The sequence below is a fragment of the Saccostrea echinata genome, unplaced genomic scaffold, assembly GCF_033153115.1.
Source record: "Saccostrea echinata isolate AGI-Se365-2 ecotype Australia unplaced genomic scaffold, CSIRO_AGI_Sech_v1 ptg000029l, whole genome shotgun sequence".
NCBI classification, from domain to species: domain Eukaryota; kingdom Metazoa; phylum Mollusca; class Bivalvia; order Ostreida; family Ostreidae; genus Saccostrea; species Saccostrea echinata.
In genome coordinates this window covers 31045686-31072985 of record NW_026889778.1, presented here as the reverse complement: position 1 = coordinate 31072985, position 27300 = coordinate 31045686, and the positions used below count along the sequence as shown (strand labels likewise).

Sequence of the window (27300 nt, the reverse complement as noted above, 5' to 3'; positions counted from 1 at the left end):
ACTTTAAATCTACTAATAAAAGACCCAAAATAAATTTTCTTAAAAGATTGTTTGCCTTTGACTCAATTAGTTAATCGGCAAATTTCTGTACAGATGAATAGAGATATATAATTTACTTTTTGTCTTAAAGTTATTCTGATATTTATGAATAAATCAAGTTTCCCTAATATATGAGTTTATATTCTCCTGCCATGATGCTTTTTCTGTTTACTGTTTACTGTTTACTCTGATTATTTATGATTACTTCATCTTAATATAAACCACTTGTATTAGTTAAATTATTTCCGGTATCAGTAGTGACTAAAAACTAGCAATATTATTCCTTCAATACAATCCAATTCTCCTGATATGATATGATATGTTAGTTTTAGTTACATGCATGTATAAACATCTGTGTTCTGATGTATTTCATGTTCACTCAATCAGAAATAGAATGAAAAAAAAGAGGTTTTTCAGGAAATCCAAATTTTTATTAATCATCAATCCTGCCTGTCAAAATTATTATCTTCACACAACTAATAATCCACAATCCAAGAGTCGGTAGTCCAATCCCAGCAATTGGACCATGTGTTTAACATTCTTTTTCTTAAAAAACAAAAACAAAACAAAAAAAAAAACCCAGAACAAAACACTTTTAGACCATTTCTAATAAAGCCAGTCCGGGGTAACATACGCTATTGCTTGCAATAGCAGACTTTTTAGTTAAGGTCTTTCGACTTCCTTTGGAAGACCTTATTGTTTTCCATCTGTTTTCTATTATTAAGGTCTTCCGTCTTCAAGGAAGACCTTATAGTGATTCTACTGTTTCTTAATAAGGTCTTCCGTCTTCACAGAAGACCTTATGGTGATTCTACTGTTTCTTATTAGGTCTTCCGTTTTCAACGGAAGACCTATAGTGATTCTACTGTTTCTTATTATTAAGGTCTTCCGTTTAGTCGGAAGACCTTATAGTGATTCTACTGTTTCTTTTTATTAAGGTCTTCTGTTTCAGTGGGAAGACCTTATAGTGATTCTACTGTATTTTTTAAGGTCTTCCGTCTCCAACGGAAGACCTTATTGTTTTCGTTCAGTTTCTTTTTCCCTATTATTATTATTAATAAGGCCTTCCGTCTCCAACGGAAGACCTAATTGTTTTCGTTCAGTTTCTTTTTCCCTATTATTATTATTAAGGTCTTCCGTCTCCAAAGGAAGACCTTATTATTTTTGTTCGGTTTCTTTTTCCCTATTATTATTCTTTTTTTTCTTATCAATTTTGTGTATGCGAGTTCTCGGAAATGCCTCAGTCGATTTTCACCAATCTTTCAGATCTGATAAATATTCATATGAACCTTCTTGGAAATTTTCATTGTCAATGTCATCATTTCCAATCGTGAGATATTGACAATTTTCTTATTTTTAGAGGGTCGGCTTGTCCTGGAAACTTCTCCGAAACCATTTAAGATATTGAGTCAATATTTTCAGTGAAAGTAGAGGGAGGTTTGTAGATGTGCATATGGGTGTCCAAATCTTTCTAGCACAAAAGGCGCCAAAGCTCAATAGGGCTCAAAAAAATGACTCGGAAACATCTCACAAAATTTGGCACGTTTTCTTTTATATCTTTTTACCTGTAAATATTTTGTTTAAACGTATATAACAATAGATGTGCAAAATGATAAGAACTTTCATTTGATATCAAGAAAAAGGGGATGACCCCTCAAATTAGGGGCTGAAAGGGGCCAAAAATCTTTCATCTATAACTCTTTAACTATCAATATATTTTTTATTAATAACTGAAGCAAAAAATGTTCACCTTAACAATTTGCAACTATATATTATAAAATTTAGATCATATATTGCGTAATGAGGGGCCAAAAGGGGTCAGAATGCTAAATCTTTGACACTTTATATCTCGTCAAGGGGAAATAATTTGATAAGCAATATTGAAAAAAAGATGCTCAGAATAATGTTCTGAATTATATGCATCCTTTAATTTTTGCAAAACGGCCCCATGAAGGACTTGAAGGGTTGGCCCCTAAATATTCCTATTCTACATATCTTGAAAATGAAAAGAAACTTCTGAATAGTTGTCGAACAAAAAATGTTTAAAATCACAAGACATTTCATTTGATATGAAGAAAAAGGGGCTGACCCCTCAAATTAGGGGCTGAGAGGGGCCAAAAATCTTTCATCTTTAACTCTTTAACGATAAATAATTTGTAATACATTACTAAAGCAAAGATGTTTATCTTAACGATTTACAACAATATATGATAAGATTCTGATCATATGTTACACAATAAGGGGTCACAAGGGGCCAGAATGCTATATCTTTGACGCTTTATATCTCGAAAAGGGGGAATATTTTGATATGCAATACTGAACAAAAGATGGTCAAAATAATATTCTAAACAATATGCACTCTTTCAATTTTTGTCAAATGGCCCCATTGAGGACTTGGGGGGTGGCCCCTAAATATTTCCATTCAGCATATCTCCACAATGAAAAGAAATCTCTGAATAGTTGTTGAACGAAACGTTTTCAAAATCACAAGATCTTTCAATTGATATCAAGAAATAGGGGCGAACCCTTCAAACTAAGAGCTCAGAGGGGCCAAAAGCATGTCATCTATAGCTCTTTGATAATGTTATATAAATCAAAAGAATGGAATCTAATTAGGGAAGTCTATATATTATTATCTTTTAACAAAGATCATAGTCAAAATCATATCTCATCTTATCTAAAAATCGGATGGAAGACCCACTCGTTGCTCGCAACGACATCTCATCTAGTTATTTAGGTCTTCCGTCTTCATGGAAGACCTTACAGTGATTCTACTGTTTCTTCTTCTTCTTATTATTTTTCATTTTTATTTTTTTGACCTTTTCAAATCGCGATATCTCAAAAACTACTCAATCATTTTCAGCCAAATTTTCAGGAATGATGTGTTATCTCATGCCATTTTGAAATATTGAAAAAGTTTGGAAAAAGTTACTTCCGGTCAGGAATTATTACGATTTTTCAATTTTTCCACTAAAAATCTAGTCCGTGAATGTTCTCAGAAACTGTTAAAGGTAGGAATCTGAAACTTTCAGGTATGATAGAATTTGGTTTGTAGATGTGTGATGGAAACATTTTGTGTGTCGTCATCACTTCTGGTCGTCACAGGAAGTTTAAAAAGGGTAATTTTTTTTAACTTTTTTGTTTTTTATTATTTTTTTCATGATATTGATAGGCTAAATAAAGAGTCTTACAAGAATGCTAAATATGTAATTTGTTTAAAAATTGATTATCCTATACTCTAAATATTTATCATTTGATAGCGTAATGGTTAGCATGTTGAATTTTCACGTGGGCGATCCGGATTCAATCCAAAGAATGTCCGATTTATTTCTCACTTTTTTGGGCTCAAATATAAGATTTTATCTTTTGGGGGGGGGGGGGGGCGCTATGTCGTTCGACGTCAGAGCAGCAGTGTTTGACGGCACAATATCCACGTGTCTTTTTACTCCCTCATAAAGAGTTTTGCAGTTGAATTTTGCACTAATTAATGTGCATAGATGCAATTGTGATATGACAAAACGAGGTAAACATGTTGGTACAAATGTATATGTAGCTAAATACCTATGTAATTGTATCACAAATTGGAGATTTGCCGAATTGTATTTTGAAAGTGGAATTTGTTACTTTCTCATGTTGATTGAATAACATAAAGCAATTTCAAATGAGAGAAAAATAAACTTCAATGATATAATTATTTCAGAGCAAGATCTGTAAGTAAGAGCTCAAAGCAGTTTTGCTCATAAAGGTATGGTTAATTAATGATATGCAGTGCATATACACAATAAAACTACTCGAAACATTAAGTGAAAAAAATATGCTTTCACGTAATACATGGGTAAATTGTCAATCAATTTCTTATGCGTGTGTGGTGCGGAATCGGAAAGGGGGGGGGGGGTGTAGCCAAATGCATGAAATCAGGTAGAATGAAACAAGTCAAAGTACATAGTCCTTGAAATAAAAAAAAAGACTTATTTTATCATGATTTTATATAGATGTATATAATTTACACAATTAACTGTGACAATATCAAAGTTTTAAAAATTCACACAAAGACGTTTTGGACATAGCCTCCCCCCCCCCCCCCCCAAAAAAAAATGATGTCTCGTATTTTTTTTTACGTTCCAGTTTAATGCAAAACATAACAAAAGTTGCTTTGTCAGGAATCAGCTTCCCTGATGACAGAGAAGGGATGAAAGACCTTCTTGTTGCCATGGCAACAAGGTTTCTAGTTAAGGTCTTCCGTTTCAGTCGGAAGACCTTATAGTGATTCTACTGTTTATTAAGGTCTTCCGTCTTCACGGAAGACCTTATAGTGATTCTACTGTTTCTTATTATTATTCTTATTTTTTAGACAAATTTTGTGCACGCAATATCTCGAGAACTATTCAGTGGTTTTTCATCAATCTTTCAGGGATAATGCGCTTTAAAATGCCATTGTTACATTTGAAAGAATTTCGGAGAAATTCGCTTCCGGTTCCAAGTTATGAACATTTTTCTGATTTTGAAATGACATTTTATCCGCGCGAGATCTAAAGAACGGCTAAAGATATGAACTGGAGACTTGTTGGAGAGCATAGAACATGACTTCTAGATATGCGGGTTTGCCTTTTCGTGCGTCGTGAGTACTTCCGGTCGCTACCGGAAGCGAATTTAAAAAGTCAATTTTTTCAACTTTTACATTTTTCAATATTTTTCTTTGATTTTAATAGGGTTAATAGAGACTCTTATTGTAATGCTTAACATATAATTTGTTTTTAAAATTGTCTACCAGAATACATTTAGAAAATAGATTTTTTAGACAAATCTTGTGCACGCAATATCTCGAGAACTATTCAGTGATTTTCAATCAAACTTTTAGGGATAATGCGCTATAAAATGCCATTGTTACATTTGAAAGAATTTTGGAAAAATTCGTTTCCGGTTCCAAGTTATGGACATTTTCTGATTTTGAAATGAAATTTTATCCGCGCGAGATCTAAAGAACGGCCAAAGATATGAATTGGAGAATTGTTGGAGAGCATTGAACATGACTTCTAAATATGCGGGTTTGCCTTTTCGTGCATCGTGAGTACTTCCGGTCGCTACTGGAAGCGAATTAAAAAAGTCAATTTTTTCAACTTGTACGTTTTTCAATATTTTTCTTTGATTTTAGTAGGGTTATATTCCTTTTTAGATGTAAGTTACTGAACATAATAGGTATCAGATTCCTGGAGCGTCATATGGTGTTTTGTTGCAAAACATTCAGGACTTTTCATTAATGTGTTACTAATTGGAATAGTCCACTTTGGGGGTTAAGAGGAATATAAAATGTGTAAGAAAACTTAGCGCTGCCTTTATGTTACTTGCCCGTATACGATATGTTATATGTACAGTGTGATAAATAAACATTCTTGGGCTCGAAAATCAGGCTATATCAACATATATTTTTTTTTAAATTTCCTTGAAGTTATCACGTACATTTATTCAATTGAAGACACATTTCAAAGAAAAGGTGCGAAGATTTACTCGTGACGTTTGGCGCGAAATAATGTATCTTGACCCGCCTTTCACAAGTGGTCTGATGCAGTAGTGTAGAAGTACAGAAAAAGATTACACGGACATGTCTGTATTTGGAATTGCATAGAATAGAAAGCTGAATGCATAAACAATAAAGGAAGTAAACACAATAGTTTTTTTTAGTTTTTATCAGTAAGAGATTGTTTTCTCTGCTATCAGTTATTGTTAAAACTCAAGTAACAAATCCGATGTAAATCTACTAGCACTTGCACAAAATTTAGCTGGCTAGTTTTCATCCTATAATTCCGCACTATAAGAAAAAAATAATAATCTGCCTGACACTCGTTACTTCAGGGAATGAGTGCAAGGTAAACATCGATGATGGCTGGTACATTGCGCTAGTGTAGTGGTTTCAATATTAAAGAACAAGGTTCACTTAAGGCCTTTTTTGGCCCTCTGAATTTCAGAAAAACTGAAACTGCTTGGTTTTAGTTGACGATGCATTAAATATCATTTAGACCTTTGATGACTGCGTATCTATCAAAAATGACGTAATTTTCTGGCTAGCCTATGCATTAAGACGTCATGAAATGCGTCATTTTCCTCGTATCCTGAAAATTTCTACAAAACAGCCAATTTTTAAAGCTATTTTTCGATATTTAATATAGGACGTAACCTCTGATCTTAAATATGCAACTATTAAATGATAGAAGTATTTCTGAGGATTTCAAAACCTGTTTTATTTTTTTAGATCAGAGGATGCGCTCATATTATTTCTCTTCTTTTTTTTAAACTAAAACTTGCATCACTTTATTGCATCTCTTTCGCTGTTTTAAAATATGTTAGATTCCACCGGAATTAATCGTCAACTTCCGGTCTATTGCTCGGCAACAGTAAACGACTGAAGTCTAAAACTTTCAGGACTGATAGTCAGTCATCAGTTTATTTGAATCGTGTCAAAATCTTGTATCGCCGTTACTTCCGATCGTGAAAGAAAGTGATGCAAAAAAGTGAATAGTTAATGGTTAGCACGTTGGATTTTCAGGCTGACGACCAGGGTTAAATCTCCAGAGTGTCTGAATTTCTCTTATCACTTTTCAGCTTGAGTTTTTTTTTTTTCAGAATCGGACGGAAGACCTCTCATTGCTCGCAATGAGTTTCTAGTTATTATTATTATTTTTTCCCCATTTTTTGTCCAAGCGATTTCTCAGAGCTGACTCAATGGATTTTCTTGAAACTTTCAGGGATTATGAAAAATAAAATAAACTAAAAACATGTTTAAGGATTTTCCAAAATAGACTTCTGGTCGTCAGATATGTCCGATTTCCGTTTTTTCAAAAGAGTTCATGTCCAGACGTTTTCTCAGAAACGGTAAAAGATTAAGTCACTAAACTTTCAGGGATTATAGATCATGACAAGAAGGTTTGCAGAATATGTTTAAATCCGGCAGCCGTCACTTCCGATCGTCACAGGAAGTGATCAAAGAAATCAAAAATTTCAACTTTTCTTTTTTGGATTTAATCTTGCATGACATTATTGTATCTGTTTCGCAGATTCGAAATATGTTGGTCCCACTGGAAACAAAAACGTCAACTTCCGGTTATAAGCGAAAAACTACATAATTTGAGCATTTTACTTTCCCATAAATATCGCTTATAAATTAAGTGTTTGAAATGGTTTTTTAATATGTTATTGAGACTGCAAATGTCTAGAGTAACATCAAATATCTTGGTAAAATTCACTTCCGGTCGCGTGTTTTACTGTCCGCAAAATAAGAATTTGTGCAAGTGAGATCTCAAAAACAGTAAGAGATTAAGACACCAAACTTATAGGAGTAATAGAACTTAAGGAGTAGGCAAAACCATTTGGGTTAATAGCGTCAGCCGTCACTTCCGGTCGTCACAGGAAGTGATCAAAGAAATCAAAAATTTCAACTTTTCTCTTTTGAAATAAAACTTGCATCATATAATTGAATCTCTTTCACAGTTTCTATATGTGTTGACCTCACTGGAAACAAAAAATGACAACTTCCGGTTATAAGAGAAAACTATGTAATTGGGATATTTAACTTTCCTAAAGGTATCACTTATAGATAAAGTTTTTTGAAATGATTTTTATATATGTTATTGAGATTGCAATTGTCTAGTGTGACGTTAACCATCTTAGGAAAATGCACTTCCGGTCGCGTGTTTTTCTGTCCTCAAGTTGAGATTTTGTTCACCGAATTGCTCAGAAACAGTACACTACTGAAGTCTAAAACTTTCAAAACTGATAGTCAGTCCTCAGTTTATCTACATCATGTAAAAATCGTACGTTGTCGTCACTTCCGGTCGTGACAGGAAGCAATGCAGAAAAGTGAATTGTTACAGTTTTTTTTTTCTTTTTACAGAAATGTTTGGCATATGTTAGATAGACTATAACCATGCAATTTATTATCACCGGAAGTGCAAACCGAAAAACCGGAAGTTGTCTCAAACATGAGTAGTTTTTCGTGGAAACTTTTAGGGAGGATCAGTTGTGAATAATTAAGGTGTTGAATGAACATTTTTTCGTTTGGAGCACTTTCTTTCATGACGAAGTACATAAAGAAAACAAGAAAGTAATTCCGTTTGTTTTTATTTGTATTTACATATCTTTGGAAGCCTTGAGATAACTTTTGTTAATTATTTAGAGTAATCCTATTGGCAAGATTGTGATTTTTTTTTTGGAAGAAGTCAAGAAACGGAAGACCTGTTATTGCCTAGGCAATAAGTATCTAGTTATTATAATTATTCTAACCAATTTTGTGCACGCGAGTTCTCAGTAACGACTTGGCTGATTTTCATGAAACTTTCAGATCCGATAGGTATTGATCTGAACCTTATTGGAAATTTTTTTCGTTTATGACGTCACTTTCCATCTTGAGATATTTAGGATTTTCTGATTTTCAGACGGTCGGCTTGTCCTGGAAACTCCTCCGAAATGACGTAAGATATTGAGTCAAGATTTTCAGTGAAGGTAAGGGAAGGTTTGTAGATTTGCAGGCAGGTGTCCAAATCTCTCTAGCGCAAAAGGCTCAAAAAATGTCTCAGAAACATCTCACAAAATTTTACACCTTTTCTTTCATACCTTCATACATGTTAAGAATTTGTAAAAACATATAGAAGAAAAGTTGTGCAGAATGATACGACATTTCATTTGATATCAAGAAAAAGGGGCTGACCCCTCAAATTAGGGGTTGAGAGGGATCAAAAATATTTCATCTTTAACGATCATTAATTTGTAATATATTACTGAAACAAAGATGTTTATCTTAACGATTTACAACAATATATGATAAGATTCTGATCATATGTTACGTAATAAGGGGTCACAAGGGGCCAGAATGCTAAATCTTTGATGCTTTATATCTCGAAAAGGGGGAATATTTTGATATGCAATACTGAACAAAAGATGGTCAGAATAATGTTCTAATCAATATGCACCCTTTCAATTTTTGTCAAACGGCCCCATTAAGGACTTGGAGGGGTGGTCCCTAAATGTTTCCATTCAGCATATCTCCACAACCAAAAGAAATCTCTGAATAGTTGTTGAACAAAAAGTCTTCAAAATCACAAGACCTTTCATATGATATCAAGAAAAAGGGGCTGACCCTTCAAATTAGGGGCTGAGAGGGGCCAAAAGTCTTTTATCTATAACTCTATATCGATCAATAATTTGTAATACATTAATGAAGCAAAAATGTTTATCTTAACGATTTACAACAATATATGATAAGATTACGATCATATATTATGTAATAAGGGGTCCAAAGGGCCAGAATGCTAAATCTTTGACGCTTTATATCTCGAAAAGGGGGAATATTTTGATAAGCAATACTGAACAAAAGATGGTCAGAATAAACAATATGCACCCTTTCAGTTTTTATCAAACAACCCCATTAATGACTTGGAGGGGTGGCCCCCTAAATATTTCCATTCAGCATATCTCCACAATGAAAGGAAATCTCTGAATATTTCTTGAACAAAACGTTTTCAAAATCACAAGACCTTTCAATTGATATCAAGAAAAAGGGGCTGACCCCTCAAACTAGGGGATCAGAAGGGCCAAAAGCATGTCATTTATAGCTCCTTGATAATGTTATATAAATCAAAAGAATGAAATCTATTTAGCGAAGTCTATATATTATTATTTTTTAACAAAGATCATAGTCAAAATCATATCTCATATGCTGATCGACCTTTATTTTTCGTCGTTCGTACTTCCGGTCGCGAACGGAAGTGAATTCAAAAAGTCTAATTTTTCAACTTTTTTGTTTTTCAACATTTTTCTATGAAATTTACATGGTTAATAAAGAGTCTCAAAAGAAGATTGAATATATAATTTGTTATAAGATTGATCAACTCATACTCTAGATATTCGTCATTTTTCACTTCGAAGCAGTGGTCCTTGCTAGCGCAATGGTTAGAATGTTGGATTTCACACAGACGACATCGTTAAATTCTCAGAATGTCCATACTAATTTATTTTTTCAGCTTAGATATAACACATTATCTTAAAAATGATGTCTGGTATTTATTCTGTTCGAATTTTGTGATATTTGATCAATGTAACATTTGATTACATTTCATGTAAGAATACAGCTACAGATACTGGGAATACATAAAGTAAAACTGTTACCTTTTGAGAAAGGTGTCAACTTCTCTGATGACATGATATGGCTGATTCAAACTGAAGGCAAATATTTTTTTCATTTCCTTCCTCTTTTTTCAATTAAAATGACATTTATTTTTTGTACTTTTCACTGACGTTTAAAAGGTTTGTTTTTACGAACTTTACTGGAAAAAACTTGTAATAATGATGGTTCATTCTTGAAAACCTGTAGTACTTGAATACATAAGAAAATCTGAAATTAAGGTATGTTTCCAATGAAATATTGCAGCATATTTTTTTAGTGAAGAATCGGTCGGAAGACCACTTGTTGCCTTAGCAACAAGCACACATCTAGTTATTATTTTTCTTCCAACCGATTTTGTGCATGCGATTTCTCAGAAATGGCGGGGCCGATTTACACCAAACTTTCAGATGTAAAAGATATTCTATTGATCTTGATAGGTTTTTTTGTTTTTTATCACATCACTTCCGGTCGTGAGATATTGACGATTTTCTGATTTTCAGAGGTCGGCTTGTCCTGGAAACTCCTCCTAAACGACTAAAGATATTGCGTTAAGATTTTCAGTGAAGATAGAGGAAAGATTGTAGATGTGCAATTGGGCATCTATATCTTTCCAGCTCAAATGGCGCCGAAGCTCGCCTGGGCTCAAAAAATAGGCTCACAAGCATCTTGCAAAATTTGACACGTTTTCTTTTATATCTTTTTACCTGTAAATGTTTTGTTAAAACATATATGACAAAAGATGTGCAAAATGATAAAACCTTTCATTTGGTATCAAGAAAAAAGGGCTGATCCCTCAAATTAGGGGCTCAAAGGGGCCAAAAGTCTTTTAAAGTATAACTCTTAAACGATCAATATTTTGTTATAAATTACTCAAGCAAAAATGTTCATCTTAAAGATTTGCAACTATATGTTTTAAAATTTTGATCATATGTTACATAATAAGGGCCAAAAGGGGCTGGAATGCTAAATCTTTGATGCTTTATATCTCAAAAAGGGGGAATATTTTGATAAGCAATCTTGAACAAAAGATGTTCAGAATAATGTTCTAAACAAATACGCAACATTTCAATTTTTGCAAAACGGCTCCATTAAGGACTTGAAGGGCTGGCCCCTAAATATTTCAATTCAGCATATCTCAAAAATGAAAATAAATTTTTGAATAGTTGTTGAACAAAAAGTCTTCAAAATCACTAGACCTTTCATTTGATATCAAGAAAAAGGGGCTGACCCTTCAAATTAGGGGTTCAGAGGGGCCAAAAGTCTTTTATCTATAACTCTTTAACTATCAATATTTTGTTATCAATTAATGAAGAAAAATGCTCATCTTAACGATCTGCCAGTATATATTATAAAATTAAGATGTGATGCGTAGTAAGGGGCAACAGGGGCCAGAATGCTATATATTTGACACTTTACTTCTAAACAAGGGGAAATATTTTGATATGCAATACTGAACAAAAGACGGTCAGAATAATGTTCTAAACAATATGCACTCTTTCAATTTTTGTCAAATGGCCCCATTAAGGACTTGGAGGGGTGGTCCCTAAATATTTCAATTCAGTATATCTCGAAAACGACAATAAATTTCTGAATAGTTGTTGAACAAAAAGTCTTTGAAATCACAAGACCTTTTGGTATCATTTGGTATCAAGAAAAAAGGACTGGCCCTTCAAATTAGGGGCTTAGAGGGGCCAAAAGACAAAATGTAACTCTTCAATGATCAAGAATTTGTTATAAATTACTGAAGCAAAATGGTTAATGTAACAATATGCAACAATATCTTGTAAAATTTTGATTCTCTATTGCGTAATTAGGGGCCATAAGTGGCCAAAATACTAAATCTCTTATGCTTCATATCTCAAAATGGGGAAACAATTTGAAAAGCAATATTGAACGAAAGATGTTCAAGTTTATGTTATATTAATCAAAAGAATGAAATCTAAGGAGGGAAATATTTATCTCATTATCTTTTAACAAAAACGTAATCAAAATCACATCTCATCTCATTGAAAAATCGGACGGAAGACCTACTCGTTGCTCGCAACGAGATCTCATCTAGTTAAGGTCTTCCGTCTTCACGGAAGACCTTATAGTGATTCTACTGTTTCTTCTTCTTCTTCTTATTTTTCCGCCCATCTTATTTTGTGCATGTGATTTTTCGAAGACTACTGAATGGATTTACATGAAATTTGCAGGAACAATGTGTTGTAAACTGAAGTTATTTTATCCGAGAGAAAATCTGGAATCTTACTTCCGGTGCCAAGTTACGGACCATTTTTTGAATTTAAAAATGACATTTTGTCCGCGGATAATCTCAAGAACGATAAAAGATGTCAATGTGAAACTTTCAGGGATTATAGATCGTGATAAATACTTGCCAGGACGTGACTTTTCGTTCGTCGTCATTACTTCCGGTCGTGACCAGATGCGAATTTAAAAAGTTGATTTTTTAAAACTTTTTTGATTTTCAATATTTTTCTTTGATAGCAGTAGTGTTAATAGAGGCATTTTTGAAAATGCTTAAGATATAATTTGTTTTCAAATTGATCAATCTTAACTCTAGATATTCGCATTTTAAAATTTGAAGTGGGTCCAAAATGGCGGCTGTCTTCGCAAACTCCGACGAGCAGGTCGGCACTCGGAGCTCCTCGGTTGGCTTGTTCCTCGCACACTAACCTTGGACGTTAATTGTCTTCTACCATGTTGCTGATACAGTCATGTGATCTTATTTGAAATTCCTCCAAATGTAATACCTTTTAAGTCTGAGTTACTTTCAAGCACGCCCAACACTATGTTTTGCTTTCAAAGACTACTTACATGATGTTGTGATCAAAACCAATATCCAATGAAGAATTAGACAAGAGAAAAAAATGTTTGAAGAACTTTATGCAGAGTAAAATATGAAATGAGTTACAAGGCAGTTTCCGGCAGAGAAATGTAATCGATATGATGCATATTTCTCCACCAATCACTTCAGAGGTTTGTATTGAGCGTGGCGGAGTCAGTCGAGGATTGCCGATTGGCAAGTCGGAGTTTACGGAAACAGCCGAGTGTCTTGTTGAACGAAACTACCATAAGGATCAATGAAATATGAAGGAATTGTTGGATCTTTCAGATTATGAAATGGATAATCTGTCTTTGAAAACATAAATACTCTGACCTCCAAATGCAATAAAATGAGTTATTTGTACGGTACATACAATAATATATATGAGAATGGAGACTATTCAATAGAACATAGATTTCAAAGAAAATGCGCGAAGATTTCCTCGTGACGTAATGTATCGTGACTCTTCTTTCATAGTAGAAAAATGGTCTGATGCAGAAGTGCAGAAAAAGATTACACGGACACGTTTGTATGAAATAAAGGTATATGGAATTGCATGGAATAAAAAGTTGAATACACAACGAATAAAGGAAGTAAAACATCAGTTCATCAGTAATGGTTTATTTGTTATTGTTTAAACTCAAGTAACGAATTCCGATGTGAATCTGCTTGCACAAAATTTGGCTAGCTAGCTCTCATTCTATAATTCCGCACTATATAAAAAAACTTTTAACCTCCCTGACACTTGTTACTTCAGGCAATGATACAAAGTAAGCATTGATGATGGCTGGTAAAATTGCGCTGGTGTAGTGGCTTCCATATTGAATTTTCACGAAGACGATCTGGGTTTAATCCCGAATTTGTTTGCTTAAATTTTACGTTTTCAACTTTATAAATGATGTTGAGTTTTTTTGTTTTTTTTGTTAGAGATGATAGAACATGATTTCTAGATTGGCGAAGGGACCTTTTCATGTGTCGTCGTTAGTTCCGGTCGCTTCCAGAAGTGAATTTAAAAAATCGATTTTTTCAACTTCAATATTTTTCTGTAATATTTGTAGGGTTAAGGACCCTCTCTACACTCCACCCTAATTTCAGGGTACTTTTGTGTAGTTAGACTGACCAATCATTTGATATAGAAATAGAATAAATCTGCACTTTATGACATAATTTAAAATAAATCCAAGTATTCTAAACATTATATTAGACCAAGATGGAGTAGTTGAAAACTTTATTTGCATGTATTTTCTCGATTTGAGTAGGCAAAAGCGAATTTTATTTATAATTACTTCATTATCTTTAAGATTTTTCCTGGATAAAAAAGGCACGCTCCCTATATTAAAAATGAATTAGTTAATTTCAAAATATCCTCCTTTACACTATATAATTTTCTCAAAGTTCAAAAAAACATTTTTCGTCAGTGTATAGAGGGTCCTTAAGAGAGCCTCTTTTCAAAATACTAAATATATAATTTGTTTTCGAATTCAGAAATCCAAACTCTTGATATCTGTCAAATTCACTTTGAAGTGGGAGTTGAAATGACATAATGGTTAGCACGTTGGATTCTCAGGCTGACGACCAGGGTTAAATCTCCAGAGTGTCACTTTATCAGCTTGAATTTACATTTTTATCTTCAAAATCGGACGGAAGACCTCTCATTGCTCGCAATGAGTTTCTAGTTCTTCTTCTTATTTTTTTTTCCCTTTTCTTGTCAGCAGGATTTCTCAGAGATGGCTAGACGGATTTTCTTGAAATTTTCAGGGATGATAGAGAATGAAAATACCCCCAGATATTTTTTTCATTTTTTCAAAATTTACAAGCCGTCGTCAGATATTTCTGATTTCCATTTTTTCAAAAATATTTTGTTCGAGTCATATCTCAGAAACGGTAAGAGATTAAGACACCAAACTTATAGGAGTAATAGATCTTAATTAGTAGGGAAATCCATTTGGGTTAAGAGCATCAACCGTCACTTCTGGTCGTCATAGGAGGTGAAGAAATCGAAATTTTCAACTTTTCTTTTTTGAATATTTTCTTGATCACATTGTTGCATCTCATTTGTAGTTTCAAAATATGTTGGTCCAACTGGAAACAAAAACCACAACTTCCGGTTATAAGAGAAAAACTACATGATTTAATATTTTTCTTTCCCATTAATATCCTTTGTAGATAAAGTATTTGAAATGAATTTAAATATGTTATTTAGACTGCAAATATCTAGAGTAATGTCAAATATCTTTGTAAAATTCACTTCCGGTTGCGTGTTTTCCTGTCCTCAAAATGAGAAGTTGTCTGAGCAAGATCTCAGAAACAGTGAGCGATTTAGACACCAAACTTATATGAGCAACAGACCTTAAGATTTAGGCAAAACCATTTGGGTTCAAAGCATCAGCCGTCACTTCCAGTTGTCACAGGAAGTGATCAAAGAAATCAAAAATTTCAACTTTTCTTTTTTTAATTAAATATTGCATCACTTTATTGCATCTATTTTGCAGATTTGAAAGATGTTCGTCCTACCGGAAACAAAAACAACAACAACTTCCGGTTATAAGAGAAATACTACATAATTTGAGTATTTCACTTTCCCATCAATATTTTTTTCTAGATAAAGTATTTGAAATGAATTCTAAATATGTTATTCAGACTGCAAATGTCTAGAGTAATCTTAAATATCTTTCAAAAATTCACTTCCAGTCGCCTGTTTTCCTGTCCTCAAAATGTGAAGTTGTCTGAGCGAGATCTCAAAACCAGGTAAAAGATTAAAACACCAAATTTATATGAGTAATAGACCTTGAAGAGTAGGCAAAACCATTTGGGTTAAACGCGTCAGTCGTCACTTCCGCTTGTCACAGTAAGTGATCAAAGAAATCTAAAAAAAAATTATTTTTTCTTTTTTAAATTAATGCTTGCATCACTTTATTGCATCTCTTTCGCTGTTTTGAAATATGTTAGATTCCACCGGAAACAAAAACATCAACTTCCGGTTTTAGGAGATAAACTACTTTATTTTCATATTTAACTTTCTCATAAATATTGCTCATCGATAAAGTACTTGAAATGACTTTAGGTATGTTGTATATACTGCAAATGTCCAGAGAAAAGTCAGAGATTTTTATAAAATTCACTTCCGGTCTCGTGTTTACCTGTCCTCAAAATTAGAATTTGATCTCACAATATTGCTTGGCAACAGTAAACGACTGAAGTCTAAAACTTTCAGGACTGATTGTCAGTCATCAGTTTATTTGAATTGTGAGAAAATTTTGTATCACCGTTACTTCCGGTACTTCCGTGATGTAAACAAGAGGCCCATGGGCCACATCGCTTCAATGCAGCCCCCAGACCCACTGCCTCTACTCCCACCCCGTTACGAAATTCCTGGATTTACACTACCTGAGGATGCTTCCATATCAAAATGACTAAACATGATTTTCAGTTCTTGAGAAGAAGATATTTTCCTATATGTTCCTATGTAAAATATTCAATCCCCCATTGGGCCCCACCCTACCCCCGGAGGTCATCATTTGAACAAAATTGAATTTACACTATACCTGAGGATGCTTCCATATCAAAATGACTTATCATGGCTTTGCAGTTCTTCTGAAGAAGATATTTTCCTATATATTTCTATTTAAGACTTTGATCCTCCATTGTGGCCCCACCCTACCCCCCGGGGGTCATGATTTGAACAAAATAGAATCTACACTACCTGAGGATGCTTCCAAATAAATATGACCCATCATGGCTTTGTGTTCCTGAGAAGATTTTTTTTAAAGATTTTTCCTTTACATTTCTAAGTAAAACTTTGATCCTCCATTGTGGCCCCGCCCTACCCCCAGGGGTCATGATTTGAACAAACTTGAATCTACACTACCTGAGGATGCTTCCATCTAAATATGACTCATCATGGCTTTGCTATTCTTGAGAAAAAGATTTTTAAAGATTTTTCCTATATATTTCTTTGTAAAACTTTGATCTTCCATTGTGGCCCCACCCTACCCCCGGGGGTCATTATTTGAACAAAATAGAATCTACACTACCTGAGTATGCTTCCATATAAATATGACTCATCATGGCTTTGCTATTCTTGAGAAGAAATTTTTAAAGATTTTTCCTATATATTGCTATGTAAAACTTTGATCCTCCATTGTGGCCCCGCCCTACTCCCGGGGGTCATGATTTGAACGAACTTGAATCTACACTACCTGAGGATGCTTCCATATAAATATGACTCATCATGGCTTTGCTGTTCTTGAGAAGAAGATTTTTAAAGATTTTTCCTATATATTTCTATGTTAAACTTTGATCCCCCATTGTGGCCCCGCCCTACCCCCGGGGGTCATGATTTGAACAAACTTGAATCTACACTACCTGAGGATGCTTCCATATAAATATGACTCATCATGGCTTTGCTGTTCTTGAGAAGAAGATTTTTAAAGGTTTTTCCTATATATTTCTGTTAAACTTTGATCCCCCATTGTGGCCCCGCCCTACCCCCGGGGGTCATGATTTGAACAAACTTGAATCTACACTACCTGAGGATGCTTCCACATGAGTTTCATCTTTCCTGGCTCTGTGGTTCTTGAGAAGAAGATTTTTAAAAGATGCTATTAATTTTTCACCAATTCTCTATTATCTCCCCTTGAAAGAGGGCATGGCCCTTCATTTGAACAAACTTGAATCCCCTTCAGCCATGGATGCTTTGTGGCAAGTTTGGCTGAAATTGGCCCAGTGGTTCTGGAGAAGAAGATGAAATTGTGAAAAGTTTACAACGACGACGACGACAATGCCAACGACAGACAACAGACAAATTTTGATCAGAAAAGCTCACTTGAACTACAAGAACTTTCCCATTAATATCTTTTGTAGATAAAGTATTTGAAATGAATTTTGAATATGTTATTTAAACTGCAAATGTCTAGAGTAACGTCAAATATCTTTGTAAAATTCACTTCTGGTTGTGTGCTGAGCAAGATCTCGGAAACGGTAAGAGATTAAGACACCAAACTTTTATGAGCAACAGACCTTAAGATGTAGGCAAAACCATTTGGGTTCAGAGCATCAGCAATCACTTCTGGTCATCACAGGAAGTGATCAAAAAAATCTTAAAATTTCAACTTTTTTTAAAATTAAAAATTGCATCACTTTATTGCATCTTTTTCGCAGATTCGAAAGATGTTGGTCCCACTGAAAACAAAAAGGACAACTTCTGGTTATCAGAGAAAAACTAAATAATTTGAGTATTTTACTTTCCCATAAATATTTTTTATAGATAAAGTATTTGAAATGAATTTTAAATATGTTATTCAGAGTGCAAAATGTCTAGAGTAACCTTAAATATCTTTCAAAAATTCACTTCCGGTCACATGTTTTCCTGTCCTCAAAATGAGAAGTTGTCTGAGCGAGATCTCAGAAACAGGTAAAAGATTAAAACACCAAACTTTTATGAGTAATAGACCTTGAGGAGTAGGCGAAACCATTTGGGTTAAACACGTCAGTCATCACTTCAAATTGTCATAGGAAGTAATCAAAGAAATCAAAAAATTAAACTTTTTTTTTTTTAATTAAAACTTGCATCACTTTATTTCATCTCTTTCGCTGTTTTGAAATATGTTAAATTCCACCGGAAACAAAAACGTCAACTTCCGATTTTAGGATATAATTACGTTATTTTGATATTTAACTTTCTCATAAATATCACTTATTGACAAAGTACTTGAAATAATTTTATGTATGTTGTAAATACTGCAAATGTCTAGAGAAAAGTCAGAGATTTTCATAAAATTCACTTCTGGTCGCGTGTTTACCTGTCCTCGAAATTAGAATTTGTTCTCACAATATTGCTCAGCAACAGTAAACGACTGAAGTCTAAAACTTTCAGGACTGATAGTCAGTCATCAGTTTATTTGAATTGTGAGAAAATCTTGCATCGCTGTTACCTCCGGTCGTGAAAGGAAGTGATGTAAAAAAGTGAATGATTAGCACGTTGGATTTTCATGCTGACGACTAGGGTTAAATCTCAAGAGTGTCTGAATTTCTTTTATCACTTTTTCAGCTTGAATTTTCATTCTTATTTTCAGAATCGGACGGAAGACCTCTCATTGCTTGCAAAGAGTTTCTAGTTCTACTTCCATTTCCAAAATGGTGACCATCAAAAAAAAAAAAAAGAAGGAATGTAAACATGTGATGAATAAAGATGCAATAACTATCAAAGAATATATTTCATACGTCAAATTTATTTGAAAAATGTTATCATATCATAAGTAAGACTAGTGAAATAATTTATTTTTGGAAAGTCACCGAGTAAACTAATCAAACGAAAATAAAAGTGCAAGTTTGAAATTTGCTACGATGTATTTTCAACACATGTAACTCTATACATCTTTCGTTAGACTCGGTATGGAGCAATCTATTATTCTAATAATAGGCTATTCTGATAAAATTAGACTGACAACTTGACTACTGGATAAAACGGGACCCACTGTACTGGTTTTGATAATCCTTAATCATGTTCATAAATATTACATTCAAATTTATGATATGATTTAATAATTTCTAGCTCTCTGATTGGTTGTGATCCAACATTGTAAAAATCATACTATGTAAAGTTGCTTTAGACCTTCCAGGTGAACATTAATATTTATTTTTTTCTACACTGTACTAAAAATAGATCAAAAAATTCCAACAAGATGATTTAGCAACCTTCAAAGTACAATATCCACCATTTGGGCTCGGGGAATACTGCTCTTCAGGCAGCCTGATCATCAAATTGTCTTCTAAACAGCAATTACTGTATAATATTGATATCTTTTTATATTGAGAAGATGATGAAACAGGTAAAAGGTAAAGTTCTTGGTCTATGTCAAAAGTTTGTCCTAATAATAGAAGTCATAAAACAAAAACCCATGTCATAAAACCATAAGTCATTAACAACAATGTCTTAAAAGTTTTATTGAATATTTAAACAATATTTTATTAATTCTATAGTGTAAACTGTAGTTTATTTTCTTTTATTTTCAGCAAAATGACTCGGAATTTAAAGCAGTTTGAGTATTTTTAGAAATTCACGCATTCATCATTTTGAGATAATTAACACAACTTTCAAATGAAACAGTTAAATTTTATGGATTAAAGTTCTATTATTATTTTTAAAGTTGCATTATGCTCATTAAGATATTCACACATTTTTTACTTCTATTTGAACAACATTCAGAAACAAGAGGCCCAGGGGCCACATCGCTCACCTGAGCACTCTGGCAAGGAAAAAAACAGAAATCAGTTCAGTCTGAAAAGTTTAAATATATAACTGGTTGGGGGGGGGGGGGGGGGTTAACTAACTTGAATCATTCTTCATAGGGATGCTTTTGAATTAATATGATAAATAATGGCTTTGCTGTTCTTAAGAAGAAAATTTTTATTGATATATCCTTTGTATTCCTTTGTATAACTGTGATCCCCTGTTATGGCCCCCCTATTCTCCTGGGATCACGATTTCAACAAATTTGAAGCTACATTACCTGAGGATGCTTCCATTTAAATATGACTCATAATGGCTTCGCTGTTCTTGAGAAGTTTTATAAAGATTTTTCCTATGTATTCCTATGTAAAACTTTGATCCCCCATTGTGGCCCCACCCTACCCCCGGGGTCATGGTTTGAACAAACTTGAATCTACACTACCTGAGGATGTTTCCATATACTGTAAACCAACTTTTATTCGCGACGACTTTATTTCACGATTTACCGGGGATAAACTAGTTCGCGACGATTAATTTTCGCGATCAAGCCTTTTTTGGATCTGTTGTTAATAGAAAAAGAGACTTTAAGGACCGGTTCGCTGCGAGAAATATTCGCGATGACGAGGCTCTTGCGAACCTCGCAAAAATCTCTCGCACGCGAATAAAAGTTGGTTTACAGTAAATATGACCAATCATGGCTTTGCAGTTCTTGAGAAGATTTTTCCTATATATTTCTATGTAAAACTTTCATCGTCCATTGTGGCCCTACCCTTCCCTTGGGAGTCATGATTTGAACAAACTTGAATCTACACTACCCGAGGATACTTCCATATAAGTTTCCAGGGATTTATCAGAACCCTCTAAGGGGCCAAAATTCAGCCGATTCCCAATTGAAAATGAGTTCAATTTTTCCCAATTTGGTTACAATTTTTCCCAATTGGTGAACAATGCTTATTTTGTAAAAACACCGAGTAAAACTGTCAGATTGGCTGTAATTTTCCTCTTTTAACTCATCTAGCAAAGCTACAGTCATAACAGATTTTTAAAAACACTGTAAACATCACCGACTTTTATCCCGAATTTCCTCTGTTTTTTCTGAGAACGGTGATATTGTGTAGTATTATTGATTTATTAAGTTATTTTCACCTACTCAATTTATCTACAAGTGAATGGTAAGAGCTGTAGGCATTATTTCAGATAGAAAAATATATTTTCAATGCATTTTCACTTATTAAAAGGGGACTTTGAGAATATGACCTAAATTGGATTCTCATACAAATTAACATGCACTACCCTAAGTTACATTCATTGAAGTAACTTTTGGTTTTCTTAGTTTGTTATTCATAATTGATCTTGTATGATGAAGATGGATCATATTTAATTGTCTGTTTGGTTGCCCAATTAGAATTTATGCTGAAATATTAATTAAATGATCTACACATAAATACATGATAAAGAAAGATTTTTTATATTTTTCCCAATTTCATGAAATTGCTGATAAGTTTTTCCCAATTCCCCCAAAATGGTGTTTCCCAAAATAGGCTGATAAATCCCTGGTTTCATATTTTCAAGCACAGTGGTTCTTGAGAAGAAGATTTTTAAATGATGCCATTAATTTTTCACAAATTGAAAATTATCTCCCCTTGGAAGCATTTGAACAAACTTGAATCCCCTTTACCTAAGATACTTTGTGGCAAGTTTGGTTGAAATTGGCCTAGTGGTTCTTTAGAGGAAGATGAAAATGTGAAAAGTTTACAACAATGACGTTGACAACAAGGAAGATGACGACAACAGACAACGGACAAATTTGGATCAAAAAAGCTCACTTGAGCCTTTGGCTCAGGTGAGTTAATAATTAGAAAAATTGGATGTCCGCCATTTTGACCTTGTTAACGTCATTTTATGAAAGCCAGCATATTTTTTTGGATTCAGCATACTCGATATAGGTTAAAAAACTATGTTGGACCAAATAATAATTATTTGCAATTAAAACGCTATTTCTAGCCTTTGACCTTTTCAAAGATCAGGACCAGACTACAGTAAAACTCGGTTACAGCAAAGTCCTGGGGACCTGTGAATTTACTTCATTATATCCATAATTTGTTATATCCATATCATGAATTTGTATCAGTATATAGAGCAAATTCGCAATATACACGTTTTCCTTCAAGTATTTTTACAGAATATGTTTGGGAAGCAATTATTACAAAATATACCTTTGATAACTTATGTTTTATTATGAACTGAATTTTATATACAAATACTTAACGAAAATAATGTCAGTTCAATAAATCAAATTTTGTGATCTTTGAAAATAAAAGATGTAAATTTCATAATTTTTAACCTCTACAGGACTCAAAATCAGTTCACTATGGCCAAAGTTTTTATTTTTTTTGGTTTACGATTTTCTGTCTCAAAAAAATGCATTGGGTGGTCGAAAAATAAAAATAAAAATAATTTTGGATTCAACAATTTCATTATAAAATAACAGCAATTTTTATTTTAATATAAATAATACACGTCAATAGTACTTTTAAGTTTTATTGTCTAGATCACATAACTCTTTTTATTTAATTTTAATTCATTTCTAACTTTAGACTGAATGTCATTTTCATTTACATATAGTTCTGATTTTTGTTTGTCAATCAGTGCTTGGTTCATGATGTTCAACATTTTGTGCTCTTCAGTGATATGTGATGTGTTATAAACCTTGGTATCCCCACAAACTAAAAATAAGGATCCAAATTCAAGTTAAATTTAGATTGAAGAAAAATACAATTGAAGTGTTTAACAATATTAAAAGTAATTGACGTTGAAATAAAGGTTATAATAATTTGATCATGCTGCTATCAAATTTAATGTTCAACCTGCGGCAAAAAAGCCTAATAATTTCTCAATCAAGTCCTTCTTTAAATGTTTGTTATGTACCTGTACAGTAGGCAATGCTCATTATTTATTAGTAATTCAAAGGACTTTAATCTCAATTGAGTATGAAATTTGCAAAGATTTGTATATTGAATTTACTTCTATAAACTAACAAATGTTTTATACACATTTGAATTTATCCAGTGAAATACCAGTCAACGTTGCTTCAACTATTAAGATGTATCTCTCAACACTAAACTGGCCTAACTATTATCCATGGATTTATCAGCCTATTTTGGGAAACACCATTTTGGGGGAATTGGGAAAAAATTATCGGCTGTTTGATGAAATTGCAAATTTTTTTTAAAATGTTGCTTAAATCATGTACTCAGGGGTAATTCATTTAACATTTCAGCACGAACTCTAATTTGGGCAACCAAATGACAATTAAATACGATCCATCTTATTCGTACAAAATCAATTATGAATAATAGACTAATAAAAGTAAAATGGACTTCAATGAGTATAAAGCATTTATACAACTTGGGTAGTACATGTACATGTGTGTATGAGATTTCAATTTAGATCATTATAGTATCTGTTTCTGGAGATTATAAACCTCCTGCAAAAAATTATACTAAGTACGCATTTTCTAAAAGTCCTCTTTTAATATGTATTAATGCATTGAAAATATATTTTTCTATAACTGAAATAATGCCTTAAGTCCTTACCATTAACTCGCAGATCAAATGAGTAGGTGGAAATAACTTAATAAATCTATATAATTACACAATATCATCATTTTTAGAAAAACAGAGGAAATTCGGATTAAAAGTTGGCGATGTTTTTACAGTGTTTTTAAACATGTGTTATGACTCCAGCTTTGCTAAATGAGTTAAAATTACAGACAATCTGACAATTTTACTTAGTGTTTTCCCAAGATAATTAAAAATAAAAGCATTGTTCACCAATTGAGAAAAAATACTGCCAAATTAGGAAAAAGTGAACTCATTTTCAATTGGGAATGGGCCGAACTTCGGCCCCTGAGAAGGCACTGATAAATCCTTATTATCTATAGGTGTATCCGTGTCTGCTAGGTCGATCAGGGTTGGGCATACACTCTCCAATATTACGGTATGAATTTAGCCAATTGAGACATTGCAATTGGAGAAAGGGATCATTTATCCAAGATTTTATTCACTTTTACATGCAGAAAAAGTTCTTTAAGTGTGTGTCATTGCTTTCAGTGAGGAATTACCTTGTTACATGACAGAGCCGCCATTTTTGGTTAGCACATGTGTTTATTTACGGTCACCTAAATGTTTGTAAAGGTCTCATATATTTGTAAGCGCTTATTTGACTAAGATGCATTCTAAAATTTAAAACCCACCAGTTCAGCTGACAAAAATCCGGAAAAATATGTCGGAAAAGACGTTATTTTTATTTTCATGATTTGTGAAAATTAGGGTCAGCGGAATCGTAAACCAAGTGAAAAAAAAACTTTGGCCTATATATAATTATAAAATTTTACAAAGAATTTTTATGAATTTTGCCAGGGACCACAAAAAACTTCACTATATCAGTGAATTTGCTATATCCTTGTTCGTACTAAATGAGTTTTGCTGTATTATATTTTTTCGATATTTACTAAGAAAAACAAGATGTGTTTGTGAAACACTGATGCCCCCTTATGGCAACTTATAGCATAGTTTTAACTTTCTCAAATGCAAATCAAATATGTTGGTACCCAAAGTAAGGTCTTGTTTCGAGGAATATACCTGTGAAATATGAAAGCCCTAGCAGCAATCATTGAATAGATATGGAAAAGGTTAAAGTTTTTTCAAAAGTATGTCAAACATCAAGGTCAAGGTCAAATGTCAAAATTAATGGTGCCCAAGAAAAGATCTTTTCCCAAGAAATAGACAGGTGAAACATGAAAGCCAAAGCACCAATCCTTCAAAAGTTATGACCAAGGTTAAAGTTTTTCAAAAGTACATTAAACTCCAAGGTCAAGGTCAATGAATTACAATTGTTGGTATCCAAAGAAAGGTCTTATCACAAGGATTACACATGTGAAGTATGAAAGCCCTAGCACCAACCATTCAAAAGTTATGGCCATGGTTGAAGTTTTTCAAAAGTGGGTCAAACTCCAAGGTCAAAGTTGTTGGTATTCAAAGAAAGGTCTTATCACAAGGATTATATACCATATGTGAAATATGAAAGCCCTAGCACCAATTGTTCAAAAGTAATGGCCAATGTTAAAGTTTTCCAAAAGTAGATCAAACTCCAAGGTTAAGGTCAGAGGGTCAAAGTTGTTGGTATCCAAAGAAAGGTCTTGTCACAAGGATTACATATGTGAAATATGAAAGCCCTAGCACCAATTGTTACAAAGTTATGGCCAAGGTTAAAGTTTTCCAAAAGTAGATCAAACTTCAAGGTCAAGGGGTCAAAGTTGTTGGTATCCAAAGAAAGGTCTTGTCACAAGGATAACATATGTAAAGTATGAAAGCCCTAGCACCAACTGTTCAAAAGTAATGGCCAAGGTTAAAGTTTTCCAAAAGTAGATCAAACTCCAAGGTCAAGGTCAAAGGGTCAAAGTTGTTGGTATCCAAAGGAAGGTCTTGTCACAAGGATTACATATGTGAAGTATGACAGCCCTAGCACCATTCATTTGAAAGTTATGGCCAAGGTTAAAGTTTTCCAAAAGTAGGTCAAACTCCAAGGACAAAGGGTCAAAGTTGTTGGTATCCAAAGAAAGGTGTTGTCACAAAGATTACACATGTGAAGTAAGAAAGCCCTAGCACCAACCATTTAAAAGTTATGGCCAAGGTTAAAGTTTTTCAAAAGTAGGTCAGACTCCAAGGTCAAGGTCAAAAGGTCAGAGTTATTGGTATCCAAAGAAAGGTCTTGTCACAAGCATTACACATGTGAAATATGAAAGCCCTACACCAATTGTTAAAAAGTTATGGCAAAGGTTAAAGTTGGGTAAAATTTTGCAAAACTGGGTCAAACTCCAAGGTCAAGGTCAAAAGATCAAATATGGTGGTACCCAAATAAAGGTCTTGTTACAAGGAATACACATGTGAAATATGAAAGCCATAGCTCCAACCAATCAAAAACTATGGGCAAGGTTAAAGTTTTTGTGGACAAACAGACAGACAGACAGGGCAACAACTATATACCCCCGAAATTTCGATACGGGGGCATAATTAATGGTAACCTTACAACAAAAATTTATGACAAATGTGATGACTTCAACCTTTCTAATCTCATCTTCCCTAATTTATGTAGCATTGCACCATTATCACCTGCATATGGAGCTTATGTCTCCCAGCTAATTCAATCAGCAGGAGAATGCTCTATGACAAGAAGCATGTGTAATCTGTCAACAAGGGGATCTTACTCCTCTTTGGCACCTGATGCCACCTCTGATATTTTTAGAGGTCTGGTTTACCCTGCTCTCAATTTGTTCCAATTGACTTAAAAGCTTAATTACTGTTCATTACTTTCATATTTCATCATGAATGTGAAATAAATATAACAACTCAACCAAATTTGACATACACTGTAAATTAAAAGATCTATTTTGGTTTAAAATCTGGTCAAAGTTGATATTTTTGAAATTAATTGGTTTACCTCTAAGTAAAGTGGCAGCTGTTCCTCTGTAAATACTCCGAATACCCCCTTCTCTGTATAGTTGCTTTGCACAATCAACAGGGCCTGCATATTTTTTAACTTTAGCATCAGCCTGAATCTGTTATACAAAAATATTGATTAACTTGATGAAAAACAATCCTAGGGATTATAATCTGCAGATCATCAAGACAAACTTAAGGCCGTGTAGCTCTTTTCACAAAAATCTTAAGTTATTGCATGAGATTTTAGCTTAAGGAGGAGCAGGATCTTGAGCCAAAAAAATCCTGTCAATGAATTTTTTTTCATTTTTGTATATTACTATTTTAGAGTCCCCTACGTATCTTAAGGCAGTTATTTCAACAGATTTCGTGACTTGTTTAAGCACAAAATCACTCCGTATTGGATCTGTATGAAGTTTTGATTTTTTATGTTTATGGGGTACATTACTGAGTTCATAACGTGGTTCTGCTAAATATCCAGGGGCAAAGAAGAAGATTTTCAAAGAATTGATAAAGTTTCACAAAATAATCAATAAAGCCCATCCTTAAA

At 33.5% G+C, this 27300-nt stretch overlaps 1 protein-coding gene across 2 annotated transcripts in view; it reads right to left on the bottom strand.

Annotated features, from left to right (window-relative positions):
- Positions 1 to 27300, bottom strand: part of LOC133195819 (mitochondrial carnitine/acylcarnitine carrier protein-like) — a 243894-nt gene that overhangs the window by 89537 nt on the left and 127057 nt on the right. For both annotated transcript variants that reach the window (XM_061331772.1, XM_061331773.1), the window contains exon 5: positions 26752 to 26869. In XM_061331772.1, the coding sequence (XP_061187756.1) occupies positions 26752 to 26869 (118 nt within the window). The remainder of the gene's footprint in view (positions 1 to 26751; positions 26870 to 27300) is intronic.